This window comes from Xiphophorus maculatus, chromosome 7 (genome assembly GCF_002775205.1).
Source record: "Xiphophorus maculatus strain JP 163 A chromosome 7, X_maculatus-5.0-male, whole genome shotgun sequence".
In the NCBI taxonomy this organism is placed as follows: Eukaryota; Metazoa; Chordata; class Actinopteri; order Cyprinodontiformes; family Poeciliidae; genus Xiphophorus; species Xiphophorus maculatus.
In genome coordinates, this window is record NC_036449.1 from 14,575,621 (window position 1) to 14,595,393 (window position 19,773).

General features: G+C 36.9%; 1 protein-coding gene across 2 annotated transcripts in view; it reads left to right on the plus strand.

The window, feature by feature from the left end:
- Window positions 1-19,364, plus strand: part of gpm6b (glycoprotein M6B) — a 34,327-nt gene extending 14,963 nt beyond the window's left edge. Inside the window, exons 2-7 of one of the 2 annotated variants that reach the window (XM_023337557.1) lie at window positions 11,770-11,956; window positions 13,281-13,437; window positions 13,578-13,746; window positions 14,752-14,825; window positions 14,945-15,010; window positions 18,112-19,364. In XM_023337557.1, coding sequence (XP_023193325.1) covers window positions 11,770-11,956; window positions 13,281-13,437; window positions 13,578-13,746; window positions 14,752-14,825; window positions 14,945-15,010; window positions 18,112-18,261 — 803 coding nt within the window. In that variant the 3' untranslated portion in view covers window positions 18,262-19,364. Of the gene's footprint in view, window positions 1-11,769; window positions 11,957-13,280; window positions 13,438-13,577; window positions 13,747-14,751; window positions 14,826-14,944; window positions 15,011-15,900; window positions 17,311-18,111 lie in introns of those variants that run through there. The other variant, XM_005799324.3, reaches the window with a different exon arrangement.
- Window positions 19,365-19,773: the final 409 nt, after the last annotated feature.

Consider the following 19,773-nt stretch of genomic DNA (forward strand, 5'->3'; position numbering starts at 1 on the left):
TCTTGCAAATGTTGTTTGTTCCACTTCAAAGTTTCACATTTTTTCATGTAGGTTTCAACATTATACTTCAGAAACATGACAATAATCATTACTCATTTAGAAAATAAAATAGTTTTAACTGAAGTATAAACAGAAATTGGATTATAAACATCCAAAAGTGGAGTGAAACATCAAAGACAGTAAGACATCTTAAAATAGGGGCTTTAAAGGACTTCCACTTCTACCTCTAACCTTTACTCTGGTCAAAGACTGAGCTGATTTCCTGTGATTTGCTTTTTTCTGCTCTTTACACAATGAACCAGGAAAGAAATAAACTTTTTACCTCTTGTTCATTGCTTTTTGATGGAACAATAGGAAGGATGAGGCTCATTATGAGTCATTTTTTTCGCTTTGCTCTCCATGTCCTACTATGATGATTTAAGATGGCAGGATAAATGAAAACCCAGTGCGACATGGAGTTTATTCCTGTGGTCATTTGCTTTTTAGTAGCTGTACTTTTAACTGTCCAGAGTTTATAACCCCGTTGTTCCACGAATCTACAGGAGAAAATGGGTCAGCAAACAAATGAATAGATCTGTATAATGGGTTTTCTGTGGAGAGTTGCTGTAAACCAATCAATAGCTTGAATTCATGCCAAACATGTCAGGATAAACACCGGACGGGCTGACCTACGAAGAAGGACTGTATTTAAATCTGGGTCAGTGATCGGTTCTCTGGAATGAGACTCACTCACTGCAGCAAATTGCCAAAGTAATGTTTATAAGAATCTCAATTCCCAAGACAGTGGATGTTTTCTCCATGAGCATGACAAACATGTTTCTGGACTATTTAGATGCTATACTATTTAGCTTACTTTTTCCCTTTCAGCGGACACCAGTGAGTCATTCCTCATATGGTCCGCTCCACACACACCCATTTGACCTAATCTGCTCTCATTCCTCTGGTGTCAGACCAAGCTTTGCTTTACTTGCTGTTAGTTGGGATCGGGCCTGGGCATGGACCCGGATCCCAGAGAAATTCATGTGTGGTGTGAGCCAGCCGGGGTGCATGTCTTCACGGGTGGCTGAGCACTGAGGAGCATTCAGAGCTCCAAGTCTCACAGAGTGAAAGGTTGACCCACAATGAGGCCCGTTTTATTCGTGTGAGCTTCATCATCATGCAGATTGTGTCCTCCAGTAGGGGAGTGGCCACATCTCAAGGCAGAGTCTCGAGCTTGCAGCATTCAGGCTCCGTCGCCTGTACTCTTGTGAAACTCCCACAGTCACAGTCATTGGTTTTGGTGAAGATGAGCCCAATCCCAGTTCATTATTAATTGTGTATTGCTTTGCATAATTAGAATATATACATTTTTTAATAAGAAAAAATTATTGCAATGGCATTAAGAGGTGTAATGATGCACCCAATTCATGAAATTATTAGTAAAGGATGTGGGTTTAATGAGACAAGACAGGGGTCTTACCATTATGATTTTTCAAGAAAAATAACAAACTATGTTTTAAAGAATAAGTAATTATTGTAGACCATTCTACTCTAGATTTCCATATGTTACATTTTTATCTCAATCTTATTCTAAGGTGTTCCTAATGCCAAAAAGTATTGAAAATCCTGCTACTTTGTAGTTGCAAAAATAGAATAAATGTTTCATAAGACTCTGCATTTTAAAGAACCTCTCATTTGAGCGGCCTGAAGTATTCCCACCTTCATTTACTTCGACAGTTTTACAATCCACTTTTGGAAGCAGATCTAACTGTCTTGACAACAACATTAAGTTAAAGGGACTGGTCATTTTGAGCTCAATAACAAGAATTTGCCCAACATGAGCAGCAAGCAAGCAATGAAAATTGTTTTAACATTTTATCAAAAATCACAGTGAAGGTTTGAGCATATCACGTTCTAACTAATTGAGGCATACATTTTATCTGTATCACTGATGACATAAAACTGTGTGACAATTTAGCTAAACCCGGCCCATGTTTTGTTTTTTCTAGGATGCTTGCTTGTAAAAGAGATTTTCCCATTTGTTTATATAATTTTTGTGCTTAAGGCACTGTTAAAACTAACACTTATATTTTTCAAATTGTATACATTTCTGCACTTGCACTTATCCACTGAAAATTGAGAGTTTTTTTTCCAACAAAACAGCTACATTTATTCACTTTTTAAAAAGCTTAACAATGTGGACTACCCGAGACAGAATAGATGAGAACTGTTTCCACATCTGTCTCAACTTGTTCATGTTCTCTCAGTTAAACTTTGAAAAACCACAGTCAGATGTTTTAGCAGTCTTGCACTGCTTTTGCCACACAAGATATTCTTCTTTTGAATTTTGATGGTGTTAAAGTTGACGTTCTCACCCCCTTTTGGCACAGCCCAGGTATTGCAGCTTCTTATAAAAATTAAAAACATTTTTTGGCATACTCCAAGGATACCTTAAATAAGTAAACTGCCTGGAATTATTGGACAACCTGCAACTTTACCTTGCTGATAAAATCCTGGAAAATTGCCAATTTACCAGTCACGTAAAAAAACAATGACAACTAAGTGGATTTAGAACCAACAAATACTGTTGTTGTAAACTTTGCTTAAACAGGAAATGCTTTGGGAATTAGAAAGATTTACTTTTAGAGCCCTAAAGCCAAACAAATGCTTTTTAAAGTGCTGTTTATTCATTTTACTAAGTAAGAACATATTGTAAGCATTATTTTTTTTTCTATATTAAGCTGTTTTTTGTGTAAAACCCAAAGGTTTGTACACTGGATTGCTTTTAATCTTGTTATATTCCACTGTAATGTATCGGCATGCATCCTCTGTGTGCATCTATTGTGTCTTGTTTTACAATTTATCTCATTTGATTCTTTGCTTGAACTGCAAGCATTTATGTGGAAAACATGATGGATGCCATTGAATAATCTCAAAAAGAAGGATAGAGTATTTGTTTTCTTCAACAGATTTACAGTACCAACTTAATGAGGAAGATGTTAGCTCACCAAGTATTTACAGGGTTTATGGTAGAAGTGCTTAAAGATTAGCACACCAGTTGCTGTTGTGGGATCCCCGCTAAGTTCACTTCCCCTGACCCCTGAGGCTCCCATCCCCCACTGACCCCCTTTATCTCTGAGGTCTAGTATCCGTGAGAAGAGCCCACTCTAGCTCTACTCCAGCGGTCTCCGCTCTGCTGAAAGGCCTCGCTCTCATTAGCATACCCCTGGGGCTCCTTAGCCTGTTGTTGCCAAACAAGCACAGCCAAGATCTTCTTCCCTCTCTACCTCACTCTCTTTTGTTCTGTCATTGCTAATCGTCCATCTTCCCTGTCAGTTTTTATAACAAGTATTTCTTATTATTTCTTTGGCTCTTATTCTCTCTTCATTTGTCTTTCCATTCTTTCTGAGTTTTTCTTTTTTTTGCATTCCTCTGTAGGGTTATCTGTTTCTCTCATTTTCACATGCTGTTTCCTCTGTTGTATCCATCAGAGCAGAGGATACTCTGCTTCCTTGTTCAGGAAAAGTAGATTTGCTGTTCCCCGTCATGGTTTAGGAGTCACCTGATGGAGGAACGACACCAGTCAGGGTGTAATAAACTGTTGAATGCCTAAAAATTAAGGGATCAACCCTGGATAAGTAGAGCCGGGTTGTATCCCTGGTCTTTCATTGTGGTCAAACAGTGAATTATTTTATTCTTTCTTATCTGACATACAAGGACGTTTTCACGCACAACTGTAGTAGGTTTCCTGAATGGTTCCTCTCACCGTATATCTGCAATTCGATTTATGATATAAGCTCCACTCTTCTGATCCTGATAGAAACAGATTAGTGTGGTGACAGATAGGCTTTGTAGTTTAGCTCCAACTTTTCAGTGCAATCCAAGTAAGATTCATACCTACAAACTTGCTTAGTGTCTTGATAGAAAGTTGTACCTTTTTAGAAATGCATCAACAAATTGACTATTGATCAATACCAGATTTTTATGCTTTCTAGGTGGTGAACAGGTACCAATTTGATATTTTTCTGATCACAAAACATAATTCTTCCTCATACCTTCAGTTAGTTACCCAATGTTCTCCAGAGAACCACTGGAGACCGCTGCTTCAGTTATGCTAACCAAAGTAATCCTAAAAACAAGATGGTAAACATCAATAATCATTCTTGCTTTTCAAATAGTTGTAAAACAGTTTCAGAGTGACTGTTTACATACGAGTGTAAAGAAATAACAGCTGCTCATGGCAGAAATGTGAGAAGAAAACTTTGGAAATGCTGTTCTTATGCAACATATTCTCATAATTTACTTGTTAAATTGGCCAGAATTGGTACCAGTTGGTCAAAGTTTAACAAAAATTGGCCACAATATTCTGATCCAATGATCTTAAATGTCAAAATGTAGATATTGCACATAGTACTTTGGTTCCTTTACCATTTGTGCTCGACTGCAAAGTGATTTTGTCATAATTCTTACAACATTGTTATTGTGTAGCAGTGCAGAGTTTTTTTTCTCCTTTATCTCAGTTAAATGATTTAGAACCAGGTAATTTTATGGCTTGTCATTGGCCATCATTATGAAAATGTCACTTTATGGTAATCAGCCATCCTCTAATGTAGATCCATAAATGCTCAGGGTGTGTAAGTTATTCTTTCAAAGACTGAAGACAAATGGGATGAATGTGGAGGACAGATACAAAGATGAATGAGTCAGTCATCAACAGTACGTGGATTCACATAATAATTTAAAAAAAATATTCCCATCCTTTGTCCTTGCTTTTATTTTACTTTACAGCCACAAACTTGTAAAGCATTTTAATGGGATTTCATATGACAGCCCTGCAGAAAGTAGTGCATGATCATGAAATGGAATAAAAATGATGCATGTTCTTTCAAACTATTTACAAATAAATATCTGAAAAGTGTTGCATACATTTGTATTCACCGTTCTTTATGCTGACACCACTAAACAAAGTCCCGTGAATAGCATATACAGTCCATCTGCAACAATCCTCACGATAAATACAGCTGTGAAGACTTGGGAGGTTTTTTTCAGAACATTTGAGAACAAACAGCATCGTGAAGACTAAACAGTACAGCAGACAGGTCTGGGATAAAGTTGTGGAGATGTTCAAAACAAGGTTAGGTTATAAAACAACATCCCAAACTATGAACATTTCACAGAGCTTTGCTTTATCCACCATCAGAAAATGGAAAAAGAATGGTGCTACAGAAACCTCTTAAGACATGGACCATCCATCTGATCTGAATAGGCATGGTCAATTAGAGAACTATTCAAAGAACCAGCCAAACGACCCATGAGAACTCTGGAGGAGCAACAGAGATCCACAGCTCAGGTGGAAAAATTTGCTGACAGGACATCAATTAGTCATACACTCCCCAAATCTAAAAACTGTATCAAGCTGAGATACTTCTGCATTAATTTAATTAATATATATAAATAATTGTGTATAGTAAGTCATTGTTTAATACATATAAGATTTATTTTCAGTTTCACAACAACACATATTTTTATGAATCATATCCTATATCCACTAGTAATAATAGAAAATCTTATGGCAACATAGCAATTTCATACATTTTTATAGTGCTATGAACTAAATCTGAGTAGACCGTATCATCTGCAGGGTTTATTATTATTTATGTCAAGTCACTAATTTGTTTGTTGGATGTTTGAAGTGAGTTTAATTAGTACAGCGACAGTGAATAGCCCCAGGTCTGAAATCTAATTTTGTGTAGGAAAGCAAGCGTGTCACACACAGGGATTATGACCACGAATCGTTTTTATCGCACATTTTATTAGAAATGAGACGTAAAGTTTCACTTTTCAGAAACTTGCTGGCTAAGAAAAGCCTCTCTTTAACACCCTTTAGAGTTGCAATTAAGGCATTTTAACATCTCTCCTCAGTAGAAAATGGAAAATGAGATGCTGTTCTGGCAGTTTGCCCCGGTGGGGCAACAAACAACAATACCCAGCTGTAAACAGAGGCATCTGTTAGCAATGATCCTGGGTTTCAGATTGGATTTGGATGGTGTTTTTAATGGAGCTGGAAGGCAATTTATTCCTCCAGACTCAGAGTTCCAGTGTGTTCTTTCTGAGCTGCACGTCGGGGTGTGTTTGTTGTGCGCGTGGACTCCGTTCCATACTTATTTTTCCATATAGTAACATGGAGCTTGTATTTATGATTGCTGAAAGTCTTTGTTTTAGAAGGTGTCTTTGTGTTTGTGTCTACCTTAGATGAAAGATTGATAGCTTGTTTGAATCTGTAGCGCAGCTTTTTGATGTTTCTCAAACCAGCTACGGATGGATATACATGTTATTCCACTTTCAAACTGACATAAAGTTGAGCAACTCAGTGATTCTTTCAACAGGTTGTGTGCTTATGCTTATGTGATGGCTGTGGCTGAGGGATGAAGACCAGCTGCTGGGGTTAGCGATGAGTCTGAGCACGAGCCCTTTGCAGTGACTCATGGTCACTGATTGTACCTGATTGGAGGCAGGAGAACAAATGTTTTCTTTGAAGCACAAAACAAGAAAGTACTTTAACAAAATGCAAAACTAAATATTATTTTGCACATTACATAGTAGTTATCTTTTTAAAGATGTTCTCCTGAATTTTCTGTTTTGACATGCTTTTTAATGTGTTGGGTGATGGTCCTTTCACCATTTTGTACATAAGCAGTTTTGGTTGTTTTGAGCTACATTTTTTGGGGTAGTAGAAGGGAGTAATCTACTACATTTCATACAAAAATGCATTATTTGTACATAGTTTCAAGCAATTTTCTTTAACCTTCTCATAGTTAATTAAAGACATGTGCATGATAACCTTGTGATGGTGGTCTGAAGAGAAGAGTACCATTATATCGTAAAGTTCAAACATTGTACATTTGAAGTGAACATGTTGGGGAGGTCTCACCCCTACAAGACCATGACTTTAGGGTATATGGATCTAAATGAATAGGAGAGAAAATAAATGTATTTGCCCAACTACTAGTTAGAGATTTGCTGCAGATAAAAGATGTCTGTGTCTAAAAAAGTCAGTTTGAGTTTCATGGGGGAACTTGAATGTGGCAGAGTAAACGTGTATAATTCTGCTTTTGCTGTCCAAATCTTTTCATTTCAACAGCTGAAAATATACCTTTTTATATTTTTCTGCATTAGATTCTATGTTTTTTTTTGTTTTGTTTTGCTTTTCCTGCAAACATTCACTGTCTTATATCTTAACTGTAATTTTATAAAGTGTTACCATATCAATGTTTAAAGAGGGGTGTACCGTTCATCTGTACACCAGGACAGTTTTTCATGGAAAATTTCTAATTGAATTGATAGAATTTACATTTCTATTGAAAGTATGTTTTAGATTTCAGATTGTTCTCTAGTTTTACCCAGTTGTCTGCCTTTGTTTTCATGCTTGAATCCTATGGCCACTTGAATGTGAATGTAGGGTAATTTTTATTCATACTACACCATTGCATCTCAATTAAAATAAAAAGAATAGGTGCAATAAGTCGCGTCACTACATACCCAGAAACTGATGGCAATGACGATAACCTAAAGGCCAGTCACACAACTGAAACCAGAAGTTTGCATACACCACATAGATACATTTTCTCTCACTATCTGGAATAAAGTCAAAGTAAGCTTCCCTTGTATTAGATCAGTTAGAATTACCAAGCGTTGTGTCTGGTGAATACCATAATAATGAGAGACAGAAAATGTCAGATATTTATTCATCAATGTTTTCAAAATCTTAAGCTTAGCTACAGAATGATTATTCTCTTCTTAAGAAATGAGAAAAAGACCAAATGATGATGTCATGGGTTTGTAAACCTCTGATAGGTCAACCGACAGATTTGAGTTAATTGGAGTGATTACCGATGATATGCAAAGGTATGTAAACTTTTGAGTTCAATGAAAGTTATAAAAAACATCTCTCAGAAATGTTCTTGGTAAGTTTTCTAGCACTTATCAAATAGAAATAATTGAGGTAATTGCAACTGATTCAAAACCAGAGAAGTTTGTTAGATTTAACTTCAGACGCTGAGAAAAGAAAGCCAGGTGTCTTTTTATTAACTGTAATAAAAAGACACAGTAAAACTCCGGTTTCAACTGTATTTGAGCTTGCCTGAATCTCGTATCAGTCTCATCTCTGCACTGACAGATTTGGCAAACAGGATCCTCCTCGAGCATTAAGAGACTGTTAAGGCTTTGCACTGTTCTGAAGGGGGGTAGTACACAGGATGAAGCTCAGTGGTGGGTTTGTCTTGGGCTTCAAGCCTGCGTGGCGGAAGTGCAAAGTCGTGGCTTACTGCTATTCTGAATGGCCCCTGAGAGTCCAATGTGATGGACAGTCTGTGGCTGCACACACTGGCCCTTTGTATCAGGACTTCTTGGACTCTTTCTATTTCTTTTCTTTTTTTCCAGAGTTTCTCACACAATGTCACACACTTTCACACATTTTTTTCTCACACAAGAATCTTTTTTTCCCCTGATCTCCTCGTGATCTTGATGTGGCAAATCAAGCTTCTGCTTTGGGGCCAGACTTTGTCAGGGTAAACAGTAGCAAACTTGTAGGTGTGTCTTTCTGTTATGGTGGCTTTGAATTCTTCCTTTTCTTGTTTTGCTACATTCTGTGACAAAGGCAAAAAGTCAGCCTCTTGAAGGAACCGTAGGTCTGACCAGGAGTGTTGGTGACTGGGAAGCATGTGAAAGTCATCAGAGAGACCAGCGTGATTTTCATTTTTGGCTGTCCAATCAGAAGAAGCCAGCAGTTTCTTCTTCTAATTTCATGCTTTCATGTTTAGTTGTGCATCCCTAAAATTGGAAAATGGAAAAACAAAATTATGTATTTCTTTATTTATTTTTATTTCTTGTGGGGATTAGCAAAAAAAATCAGTCACTAATCCTGCTATTGAGAACTTCTTGTTTAGTTTTAGCTGCTAAAGCTCTGCTTTTTTCTACTAATCTACAGTACAGTGCCTTACAAAAACGACATCTTTTGATCTACTTACCACATTACAATCTTGGATGTATTTTGTTGGGATTTTTTTGTTGTTGACAGATTAGTACAATTTATTGCATGATTGGAATTGGGGGGGAAAAAATGATGCATAGTTTAAAAAATGGGGGGTAAAAAGAACTTTGCATATTATCCGCCCTTCAAATTCACACCAACTACTGTGTTTAACTTAATATGCAGAGTTAGTTTTCCAACACAAATATAATTTTGCATGTCCAGTGGAGTGCATTGCTAATAGTTGTCAACAGCTTCCCTCGCCTCAGCTTTAGTTTTCAGCAGTTCTTCCCAAACAAGGACATCTTGGCTGCCTCTCAGTGTATGTGTGCAGCCATGTCTTGGTAGGTTTGTCATTGTGCCATTTTCTGTTCATATGTTGAGCTGAAAAGTATTTTGTGAGATATTCATAGCTGAGACCTTAATGTATAACCTACTCCTGGTTTAAACTTCTCCTTTATCCCTCATCTGTCTGGTGATTTCCTTTGTTTTTAGTCTTTAGAGACACTCATGTTTTAGCTCCTCTTGCATACAAATATATAAACCCTGTGCTTTATCACTGATCCACTCACTAAGTAGTCTTTTAAGATTTTATAATCTAACACCAATAACTTTTCATTTCAGTAAGAGGATTAAATTAATGCATTTTTACTTATTTTGATATTTATGTTGTGTTAACAATACATGCAGTTTTAAATTGAAAATCTGGATTTCCACTGCCAGTCTTAAATTATAATTATAACCACAAATACACTTCAAAGCAGGCATTGTTTTCACACAATATCTTAGATTCACCATAAGAACTAGATCGGCTACAAATAAAACCACTCGTATTCGTGTCTTCTGCCTTTTAGTTTAGCTATAAATTTAAACCCCAACCACATTCAGCACATATAACATTTGTGGACTTCAGGATGGCAAACAGAGCACAAAAAGCACTTTTACGGGTATGCAAGCAGTTATTTGCAGTGTTGAAAGGTCCAAACCGAGTTGACCGTAAGCTAATATCTGCTACTGGATTTGATGGTTCCATCTAAAGCAGGAGGAGCTTTTTCTTTAAACTGTTATTTACTTTAGAGCTGGGCTCAATATCCCATGGCACTGGATGTTCCACCATCCATTGTCCCTGCCTGACATATTTGTCTGAGGAACATAGCGAGTGTTCGAGCTCGCAGCTCCACTGTGGGCACACTCATAAAGTTGTGGTTAACATGTTGCCGTGGCAACTCCTTTGCACGCACCACTGGAGAGCAATGTTTTTATCTCTGTGCGCCGCAAACTGCCCCAATAAGGCTTCTGACTCCAAAAGTGCTGGCCCAGCAGCAATTTATCTGTTTTAATTGTCTTCATCACACAAAAATATAAACAGTGCTGAATACTCAGGACAGTGACTTTGTGAAAGAGACACAAAGAAAACACATTGCTCAGAAAATCCTTTGGTTTGTTGTGATGAAATTTTGTAGAAGCAGCAAAGCCTGCAATTTTCTTCATGTGGAGTAAAGACGTTCTTTACTTCTACCTATACTCGAGTTTTTGTATAAGTATAGTAAAGTATACCTTTTACCTTTCATCTGCTGGGATCATAATGATAGCTTACTTCTTAACTAAGCATCCAGAAGAGACCTTGCGTGACAGACTTCACTCGCAGGAGCAACATTGAGGCGTTTTAATGTACCCAGATCTTTTGGCACAGAATCTTGATACTATAAATGCATCAGTCAAACTACTCAAACTTGTTTGAGGTTTCTTAAGCTACTGCAGTTTTAGCGCTGGAGACCTAAATGCCCAGTATTTACAGAAAATGTGTTCTGGTTTTCATTATCTTCCCCCCTTCACTTTTCAGTCGAGGTAAAGAAGAAGAGCTTCTGTTTGAGTTTTGCAAAAAGGCATCCTGTGCTGCAGTTTTAACTGATCAGCTTAAACCTAGAATCCCTCATATTTTGAACTGTTATCTCTAAGCAAACAACAATATTGCTGATATAAAAACCTAAATAAACCATCAAGTAACTAAGAGAATCAAAAAAATGTTTGTCTGAAATGCAACCCTTTTTGTCTGGATTGGTCACTATCAGTAGCCTTTTAGCTCTTTTTTTATTATTATTTAATTCATTACGAATGTAAAACATTTTCTTGTTGCAGCTTTAAATATTCAATTTACATTGTGACATCAGTAACTGGCAGCATAGCTGAAACATCAAATGACCTAGTTCTCCCTCGACTCTCCTATTTCCAGTCCGACACATGTGGATTTGATTTGAAGAGCAGAGTTGCTTGTTAGCTTGTGCCTACAGACAGAGAGCACTGTGGTAAATCGCTCCACCTCAGAAGGCATACGAACCCATTGGATGAGACAGGCCCATTTGGGTCACTTCACTCCCCTCATGTTCAGCTGCCATAGATTTTCTTTACAGCCTGGCAAAGGCAGACACCCACTGCTCTGACCTGCTGGACAGCCATTAGTGCCCTTTAAGAGTAGTGGTGAGTTGTCAGATAAAAACATGAAGGCGATGTGAGTTGTGAAACCTCAGGGCCACGCAGCAAGCTGCTTCAGCTTGTGCTTTACATTACAGACATTTGTAGACATGGCTGATGGAATGTGCTTCCTCTTTAGACAAACTGTGGGTAAAAAACAAATGAGCCTTTTATAGACATGACAGCTGATGTTGATCTCGCTTCACCTCACAGCCTTTTAAAGCAAATTATATCAAATTGCAGTGGCCTGTAAAATGTTTTTTTTTTTTCCTCTCTTTCATCTTGCGTAGGTTGCTTTGAGTGCTGCATCAAATGTTTAGGTGGCGTGCCGTATGCATCACTGGTTGCTACGATCCTCTGCTTCTCTGGTGTGGCCCTGTTCTGCGGATGTGGCCATGTGGCGCTCAATGGCACTGTGACCATCCTGGAAACCTTCTTCTCCACAGTCAGGACTGACCATGCTATGCTCACTGACATGTAAGTCACCCTATGTTGTAACTTCATGCTGTTGTCCATATAGGGCCTTTATAAAAAAAAAAAGAAAAAGTTTCTCATGTTGCAATTAGAAAAAGCTAAGGTATTTTAAAGGTATTTATTGGGATTTTCTGTGATGGATCAACTCAAAGTGACATAAATTTGCAAATGACACACACAAACCACAGTCAAAGCTCCAAACATTTTATGAAGTACTGACTCACACTTCAGTACCCACATCAGGTGGAAGTATTTTTTGGCTTAAACTTTATTATTATGGAATGGTGGCATGCAGAAAGCCTTGAAAAAAAGTAATGAGAAGTCCAGTTTAGAAATTTCCTCAAGCCAAAGAAGGTATTATTAGATAAATTTCCTTCATTCATAACTAGTAATGGTAGACAGCAAATGTTGAATAGTACCCTGAACACACACAAGATAGCCAGACAACAATCCAACATAATGGCAAAGTTAAAGTGGAATGGTTTAGATTACGGCATATTCATTTGTTGGATTGGTCCAGTCAAAGGCCAGATTTGAATCTCCTACAAGAGTTGAAAACCAGTGGTCACATATTATCACTATATTATCATCATAAAATCCCAATGAAATATATCTAAATATTTACATAATTTAGAATTAAAAATATGTAGCTGTGTGGTTGTGATGAAATGTAAAATAGTTCTGGGGGTATAAGTACTTATACATTGTAGTTGCTAGTGAGAGTTGATGCTTACCATTTTCTGAAAATGCAAACAAAGAACATTGTAATATTTAGAAACCTTTACCCTTACTGGAAAATAGACTTCTAGATAAGCATCTCAATAAAAAGAAGTCTTTTAAAACAGATAACTGCTGTAATGTGAGCTTGAAGTGGGATATTTTTAGCTTTCATAATCTCCCACATTCACCTGATCCTAGAGAACAGTCCTAATAAGGATCGCTTTTAAAAGCACCCCCATTTGTCTAGACAATAAAAAAGGATGACATTGGACAGGGCTGCACATGTGTTTTATGTTGAGAGCTCTGTTTAATTTAAGATGTCCACAGTCTGTCTTTTGCCTGGAGGATTTCCAGAGACCTGCATCACCTGCTATCCCCACATTTGGACTCGAGTCTCTCGTCACGTTTTGCTTAATCCCAACCATCTGCTTGTTTTTTTTTTTAAAACCCAACTTTCTCATGCCTTAAAGATTGAATGGAAAATAAAAATGCTGCATGCTGCCATTTTTCCCATGGTGAACAGTGGTAGGCCATGCTGGTGTTTTGTTGTCCACAGCAACGTCACCCGCACAGACTAAAGCCTAACTGTGACCTTGCTCGTTAACAGAATACAGCTGATGCAGTACGTCATCTACGGCATTGCTTCGTTTTTCTTCCTGTATGGAATCATTCTGCTTGCCGAGGGATTCTACACAACCAGCGCCGTCAAGGAACTGCACAGCGAGTTCAAGACCACCATCTGTGGACGCTGCATCAGTGGAATGGTATGTTAACACAACCTCAGTGCTTTTATTTAAACAGGACATTTTGGAAAACAGTCATTAGAGGATGTGTAAAACTCTAGAATGAGCTTATTTTATGAACTTTTTACAGCTCCTTCCTGCTCTTGTTTCTGCCTCTCTAGTTTGTGTTCCTCACGTACATCCTGGGTGTAGCCTGGCTCGGCGTATTTGGCTTCTCAGCTGTACCCGTCTTCCTCTTCTACAACATTTGGGCTACCTGTAACACCATGAAGTCCCCAATGGCCAACATTACAAACTTAGACTCCTTCTGTGTGGATGTTCGTCAGTACGGTAAGAGAATATTGCTTTGTCTTTATAAATTTTGTTCCAGTTCATTTTAGTTGAGAGCAAACACGCATGTGGCCTCTAACCAAGAACCACTTATGAAGGGTTTGATAATTGTCGTTTGGACTTGAAAGCTCTTCACACTTCTTATTTTGGAATTTTCATTGTCTTTCTATTTGTGACCACTTAAACTTATGACTTTAGTTTTGTTTGAAGAATTAAAAAACTCAAAACAGCGTAAAAAAATTGAAGTTTATGTATTCTAAAAATAAATGTTCCGATTTTTCTGCAAGATAAAATCTCACCATGCACATACTAGATCAGAGGCGTGATACTCATTGGAAAAATAATTGTGATAATATTTAAAAAGTAACCCACTGTTCCATTATTTTTTTTATTTTAATTTTCAAGAATATTATTTGAAATAAAAGACATCAGAATGTATGTAGTATCGTCCTCCAATTCTCCAGTTTCATACAAACTATCAAAAGCACTCGCACCCCTTTTCAAAATGTGTTTTAACCTCAAGCTTCATATTTTGTCTACCTTATCCATGTTTTTACATTTATTTTTTCAAATATCCATCCATCTATCATGCCCCTGTACCCACCATGTTCTCAGATTTTATATGATGTTATGTGTTTGCCTTATATATAGCTATGTTTTCTGTTTCATATATTTTATATTTACTTTAATTTACCTTTTTTTGTGCAACACTGTGGTCAACATTTTTTTTTAATAACTCGTTATAAATAACGTTGAATTTGAGGTTCTGGTTGTTAAGCTAAGATATTGCGGAGATTTTATATTTCTTCGTATGTGTTGTGTGGAACCTTCTGTAAAAAAAGTGTGAAATTAGTGGACTGCCCCACTGACACTTTGATATATTATATTCTAGTACCTTCTACTTCAGTGATATTGTCCCAGTAGGGCTGGGCTTGAGATCTGTAAGCCACATGTGGGACATGTTGAGAACATTAACAACAATCCTCTGAATCTTTTTGGCTGCAGGAATTATCCCATGGAACGCCACACCAGGAAAGGCTTGCGGATCTTCTCTTATAACTGTCTGCGACAGCAATGAGGTACAATACTGTTAACTTTGCACGCATAGCTGTAATATTTTCAAGTAGAGCCTTAAAGCACTGGATGGGACAAGAAAGGATGATTCCAAGGTTCTAATTTTGAAAAATTACTTTTTCAGTTCTACCTATCTTACCACCTGTACATCGTGGCATGCGCTGGTGCAGGAGCCACTGTGATCGCCTTGGTAAGCTGCCCTCTACTTTCACAATCCTTCAGCTCATCTTTGCATGATTTAAATGAGCAGAGTATGAGTTGAGTGCTCGTTTTTTTTTTCATTGCTGTACGGTTTGTGTAACCACACCAACAAGGGTTTGTCATTGGCTTCTTCACAGCTTCAACCCGCATTCACTGTTTGCCATTTGCTTAGGTGTACATGGCTGTTTGTTTTTCAAGATGGGCAGGAAGAATAACTTTGAATTCCACAATATTAAACATATGTATTTAAAACGTCCTTTAACATTTTACTTTTAAGAAACTGAACACTATTAACCAGCAATAATATACATGTGCATCTCAATAAATTAGAATATCATTAAAGGTAATTTATTTCAGTAATATAATTTAAAAAGTGAGACTCATAAGGATTTATTAGACACAGAGTGATATATTTTATGTGTTTATTTCTGATCACTTTGATAATTATGGCTTTTAGCTCTGACTGTGGAAACTAGACTGGCCCTCAAATAGCTTAGATTCTGTTCCTGTTTATTATTCCTCCAGAATCTGCAACAATTATTTTTTTTTCATCTAAAAGGATAACTTTCTTCTTCTTTTATCATCTTTAGCCAGTGTAAAATGCTTCTGACAATATCTTTGGTTCAGAAATGCAAAAGTTGAAGCCTCTGTCAGAGATGAGTGATTCCTGAAACACTGACTCCAGCTCTTTTCGTAGGCATTATGTAACAATCATATTTTGAGGAAATGAGTTTTCAGCATCCATTAGCTGCACTCTTTTAATTGAATTACTGATATAAATAAACTTTTTTGTCATATTTCTTATTTATCGAGATGCACCTGTAAGTGGGAACGTCATCAGCATGTGCTCTTACCGCCTTTTCTGTTCTCTTCCACCAGCTGATCTACATGATGGCTACCACTTATAACTTTGCTGTTTTGAAGTTTAAGAGTCGGGAAGACTGCTGCACTAAGTTTTAAGCTGGTTTAAGAGCCCGGCACCACACGTGACTGTGCCAATTAGAGGCAGATACCACTGACAACAAAGAAACTAAAAAAATAAAAAAAAAAATACAAAAGGAAACAAAAACCTGAGAATAGAAAAGTTGACATCTCTCAATTAGTTATCACACAAACTGTAAATAGCTGATTATGTGCTTCTTTTAGCATTTGGTATCCAGGGAGTTTTCTTGTCCTAATAAAGCTGTGCTCAGATTAGGAGCACTGCTGTCTCCACAAGTTTTCCATGACACGTTGCTTCTACAAATTTGTCACCATAAAAGTTTAAAGAAAAGTGTAAAGCTAGAAATCTAAGAAAAAATAGAGGTATTTAAATTTGAAACGTGTGCAGCTACTTGTGTCTTGTATAAAGGCCTGATCTAAATCATTAATTTAGATCAGGAAAGCCAACACGATTTGCAGCATCCAGCAACCTGCTTTGCAAGAACCCGTTAAATTCCATCAGGGTAAATTTGCAAATTTGTGCACAAATTCATAAATCACACACCAGATATACGTAATTGTAGAATACTTGTGCAGGTTTTAATGCTGTTTTTAAAGGACTCGCACTGGCCTTAAGACCTTAATTGGAGGAACACTGCACGAGTAGTCTCGTGGCCCTGAAGCATCAAATCACAAAGACTATAAAAATTAATCCCATTGTTGACATGTTAGCTTGCCAGATTAGCAGTTCTGGTGTGTTTTCTGGAGCTACGTCTGTAAAAAGACGTGCATCATTGGCAAAGTAGCTTTACCCTTATTTTTCTTCCTTTTTCTGTTTATTTTTTTTTTTTTTTTTATTCTTTTGGACTTTTTGTGCCAATCAATCACAGGAAGCCTTCAGTATTATATTTTTCTCACAAAATGAATCCTAAACTAAGCAAACTTTCATCCACTGTATAATGCTGATGAGTATTACGTTGATCTGTTGTGCATTGTAGATTTCTAAGTAACAACTCCTCCCTCAAAGTAGCATAGGCCAGTACAAGTGGTATACTTCTGGATGAGGTCCTAAAGCCTCATTTTATAAGATTTAAGAATAATTTCTGTTTTAGAGTAGCAAAATGTATTCTGTTTCCTATGACAGCTGATCCTCAGCCTGGAAAGATTTTTTTTTTCCTTCCTCAAAGTGCCATTAAAGAGACGTTTTGTTGATTTTAACACAGTGCCTGCATGCTTACAATTTTCAGATTCGTTGATCTGCTTATAATTACTTATACTTCATATTTCATATATTTAATTTTCTTTAAGTTTTACAAGACTGTAGCTTTTACTTTCTACATAAATAAACAATCTTTGTTTACAAAAGTATCCCTACTTGGTCTTTTTTATTCTAACGCTCATAATAGTATGCAGTGGCTTGCAAAGGTGCTCATATCTCTTGAACTTTTTGGGAATTTTGTTACTTTACATTGACAAACTTTATCATAATTATTGGGATTTTATGAGGCATACAGACCGACATGTGATAATGCACAATGTTGAACAGAAAGTTGTATTTCAGTAGCTTCTCTAATATTACCATGGCCTTATTGCATCGCCTGTCAGCTTAAGTCTTCTCCACTATGTCTTCTTATGGTTGGTGGACTTGTGCCATTTTCTATTTCTGAATAAATGACTAAACAGTGATTCATTGGGATGTTAGTCTAAAGCTAGTCTATTGTGATCTAACACTCAACAAAGCATAATCAAATACATAGATTATGCAGTTGTAATAACAAGATGTGATCAAGTTCAAGAGATATTAATACTCATGCAAAGTGTTGTAAATCATGAAATGGGGACTATATGGAGCTCAGTCAGGTTTACAGAAACCAGGATCTCATGCTTTGCACTAACCTCCAGCTTTTAATGCCTGTGCCACTCTTCAGTTTTCTAGCATTCATTTTCCTACCATAAAAATGCAATTTCTGTAGTACTCTACATAGCAAACGTAGAAACATCTACAATAACTGTAATTGTAACAAATTTCTTGTAGAAAGTCTTTTGCCATGTTTTATTCTCTAAAAGTGTAACTATGTGTTTTGTTTACATACCATAGCTCTGTTTCCTGTAGCTCGCTTTGCATCTCTGACATGCTCACCGGCCATCCACCTCACCCTTCTCTTGCAGATCCACTACCTCATGATTCTCTCAGCAAACTGGGCCTACCTTAAGGATGCCAGTCAAATGCATGCCTACCAAGACATCAAAATGAAGGAGGAACGGGAGCTGCAGGACATCACCTCGCGCTCCAAGGAATGCCTCAATTCCTACACATAAGGATGTCGCACGCTTACAGGAAACAAAGCAAAACAAACAAACAAAAAAAAATGCATCAACGCAGATACGCTTACGAACACTATGGCCAAACACTACAGGCTGTCTTTCTGGACCAACACTCCGCTAGTATAACCTGCCAACTCTGTGCAGTACTAACCTGGCTCCTAACAAACTAATCCACAAGAGCTGCTTTCTGCACTAACTCACCAAGAAGTGTTTCAGGAGTGCTACATCTTTTCATTTTCTGTTTTGTAGGGAAATGCAGTGTAGTTCTGATATTCATGCAGTTGATTTTGATGTTTTCTAGCCCTTTCTACAACCAGTCTCTGCTGGTGAATGTTAAGACGTTGCACTATTCTCACACAGCGAATAACAGTTTGTTTTTACTCTCTGTTATGCTCCTTCTATTGACCCTTTGTTGTAAAGTTTCGGTTTGATGACATGTTCTTTTGTCGGATTTCAAATAAAAAAACATGCTAATGATTTGTACACAATAAGGAAGGCCTTATGTCCAATTTCAGTAAGTGTTTTCAAACTCTAGTCTTGCATTGCTGAAATTGTAGCATTAAGAACATTAAACATAGGCAGTTATACAAGCTCTGTAATAGTAAATAGGGTTCACAAGATCAATACACGCATATTTCGCTGGGTAAACATCTTAGTTGCCAATCATTTAAGGGTGAATTAGTTTGGATTGTAGTTCCATTAGCATGTTCGGAACAACAATCGCCTACATTAACACTACCTCAGGTGTGCACTAGAACTCATAGACAACATTAAAAATGTAATTTTGATCAGAAATGGAGCAACATAACCATTCACTGAACCTGATTAAATCCTCTTCATGGTGTTAATTAGAATTATTTCTTACACTTATTACATGAATGGTGTAAAATATAATCTGAATACATGTAACATCTATAAAATTTGGTTCATTTGAATAAAATTTGATGAAAATAAAACAACAACCTGTTGCCAATGATATGATGCTAAGATCTTCCTCAGTAAATAGTTGTGTATTGTACATGAGTACAAAACAAATGTTTACTGTTTTCTGCTTAAGCTCCTGTAACATAAATAAAACTGTCACACATAAAACTGCATTTGAAAGCAGCCAGAGTTTCAGTTTTAAGCAATGTAAATATGCTATAATTAACTTTTTTGGTGTCTGATTTTAAAAATTGAAACCTCGTATTAACGATTTTCTTAAATTGCATTTCTTTTAAATGTGCAATTTTTGATATAATTACTCATGTAATCTTTTTGCTTTTAGTGAAGTTACAGGGATTATTTGATGTCCTGTTGCATGAAAACCATTGTTTCTGCAGAGACACGTGTGATGTACAGTTAGGTATACTGACATCAGTAGTAGGCAGTGTTTGCCCTTTTTAACTGAATAAATATTACTTCCTTTTACATAGCTAACTAGTTATCAATATTTTTAGACTGTCTTTTTAATTTTTTTTCTTTTTTGCATGTTAATGCAGATGTTTTTTTTTTTTTTTTTTTTAC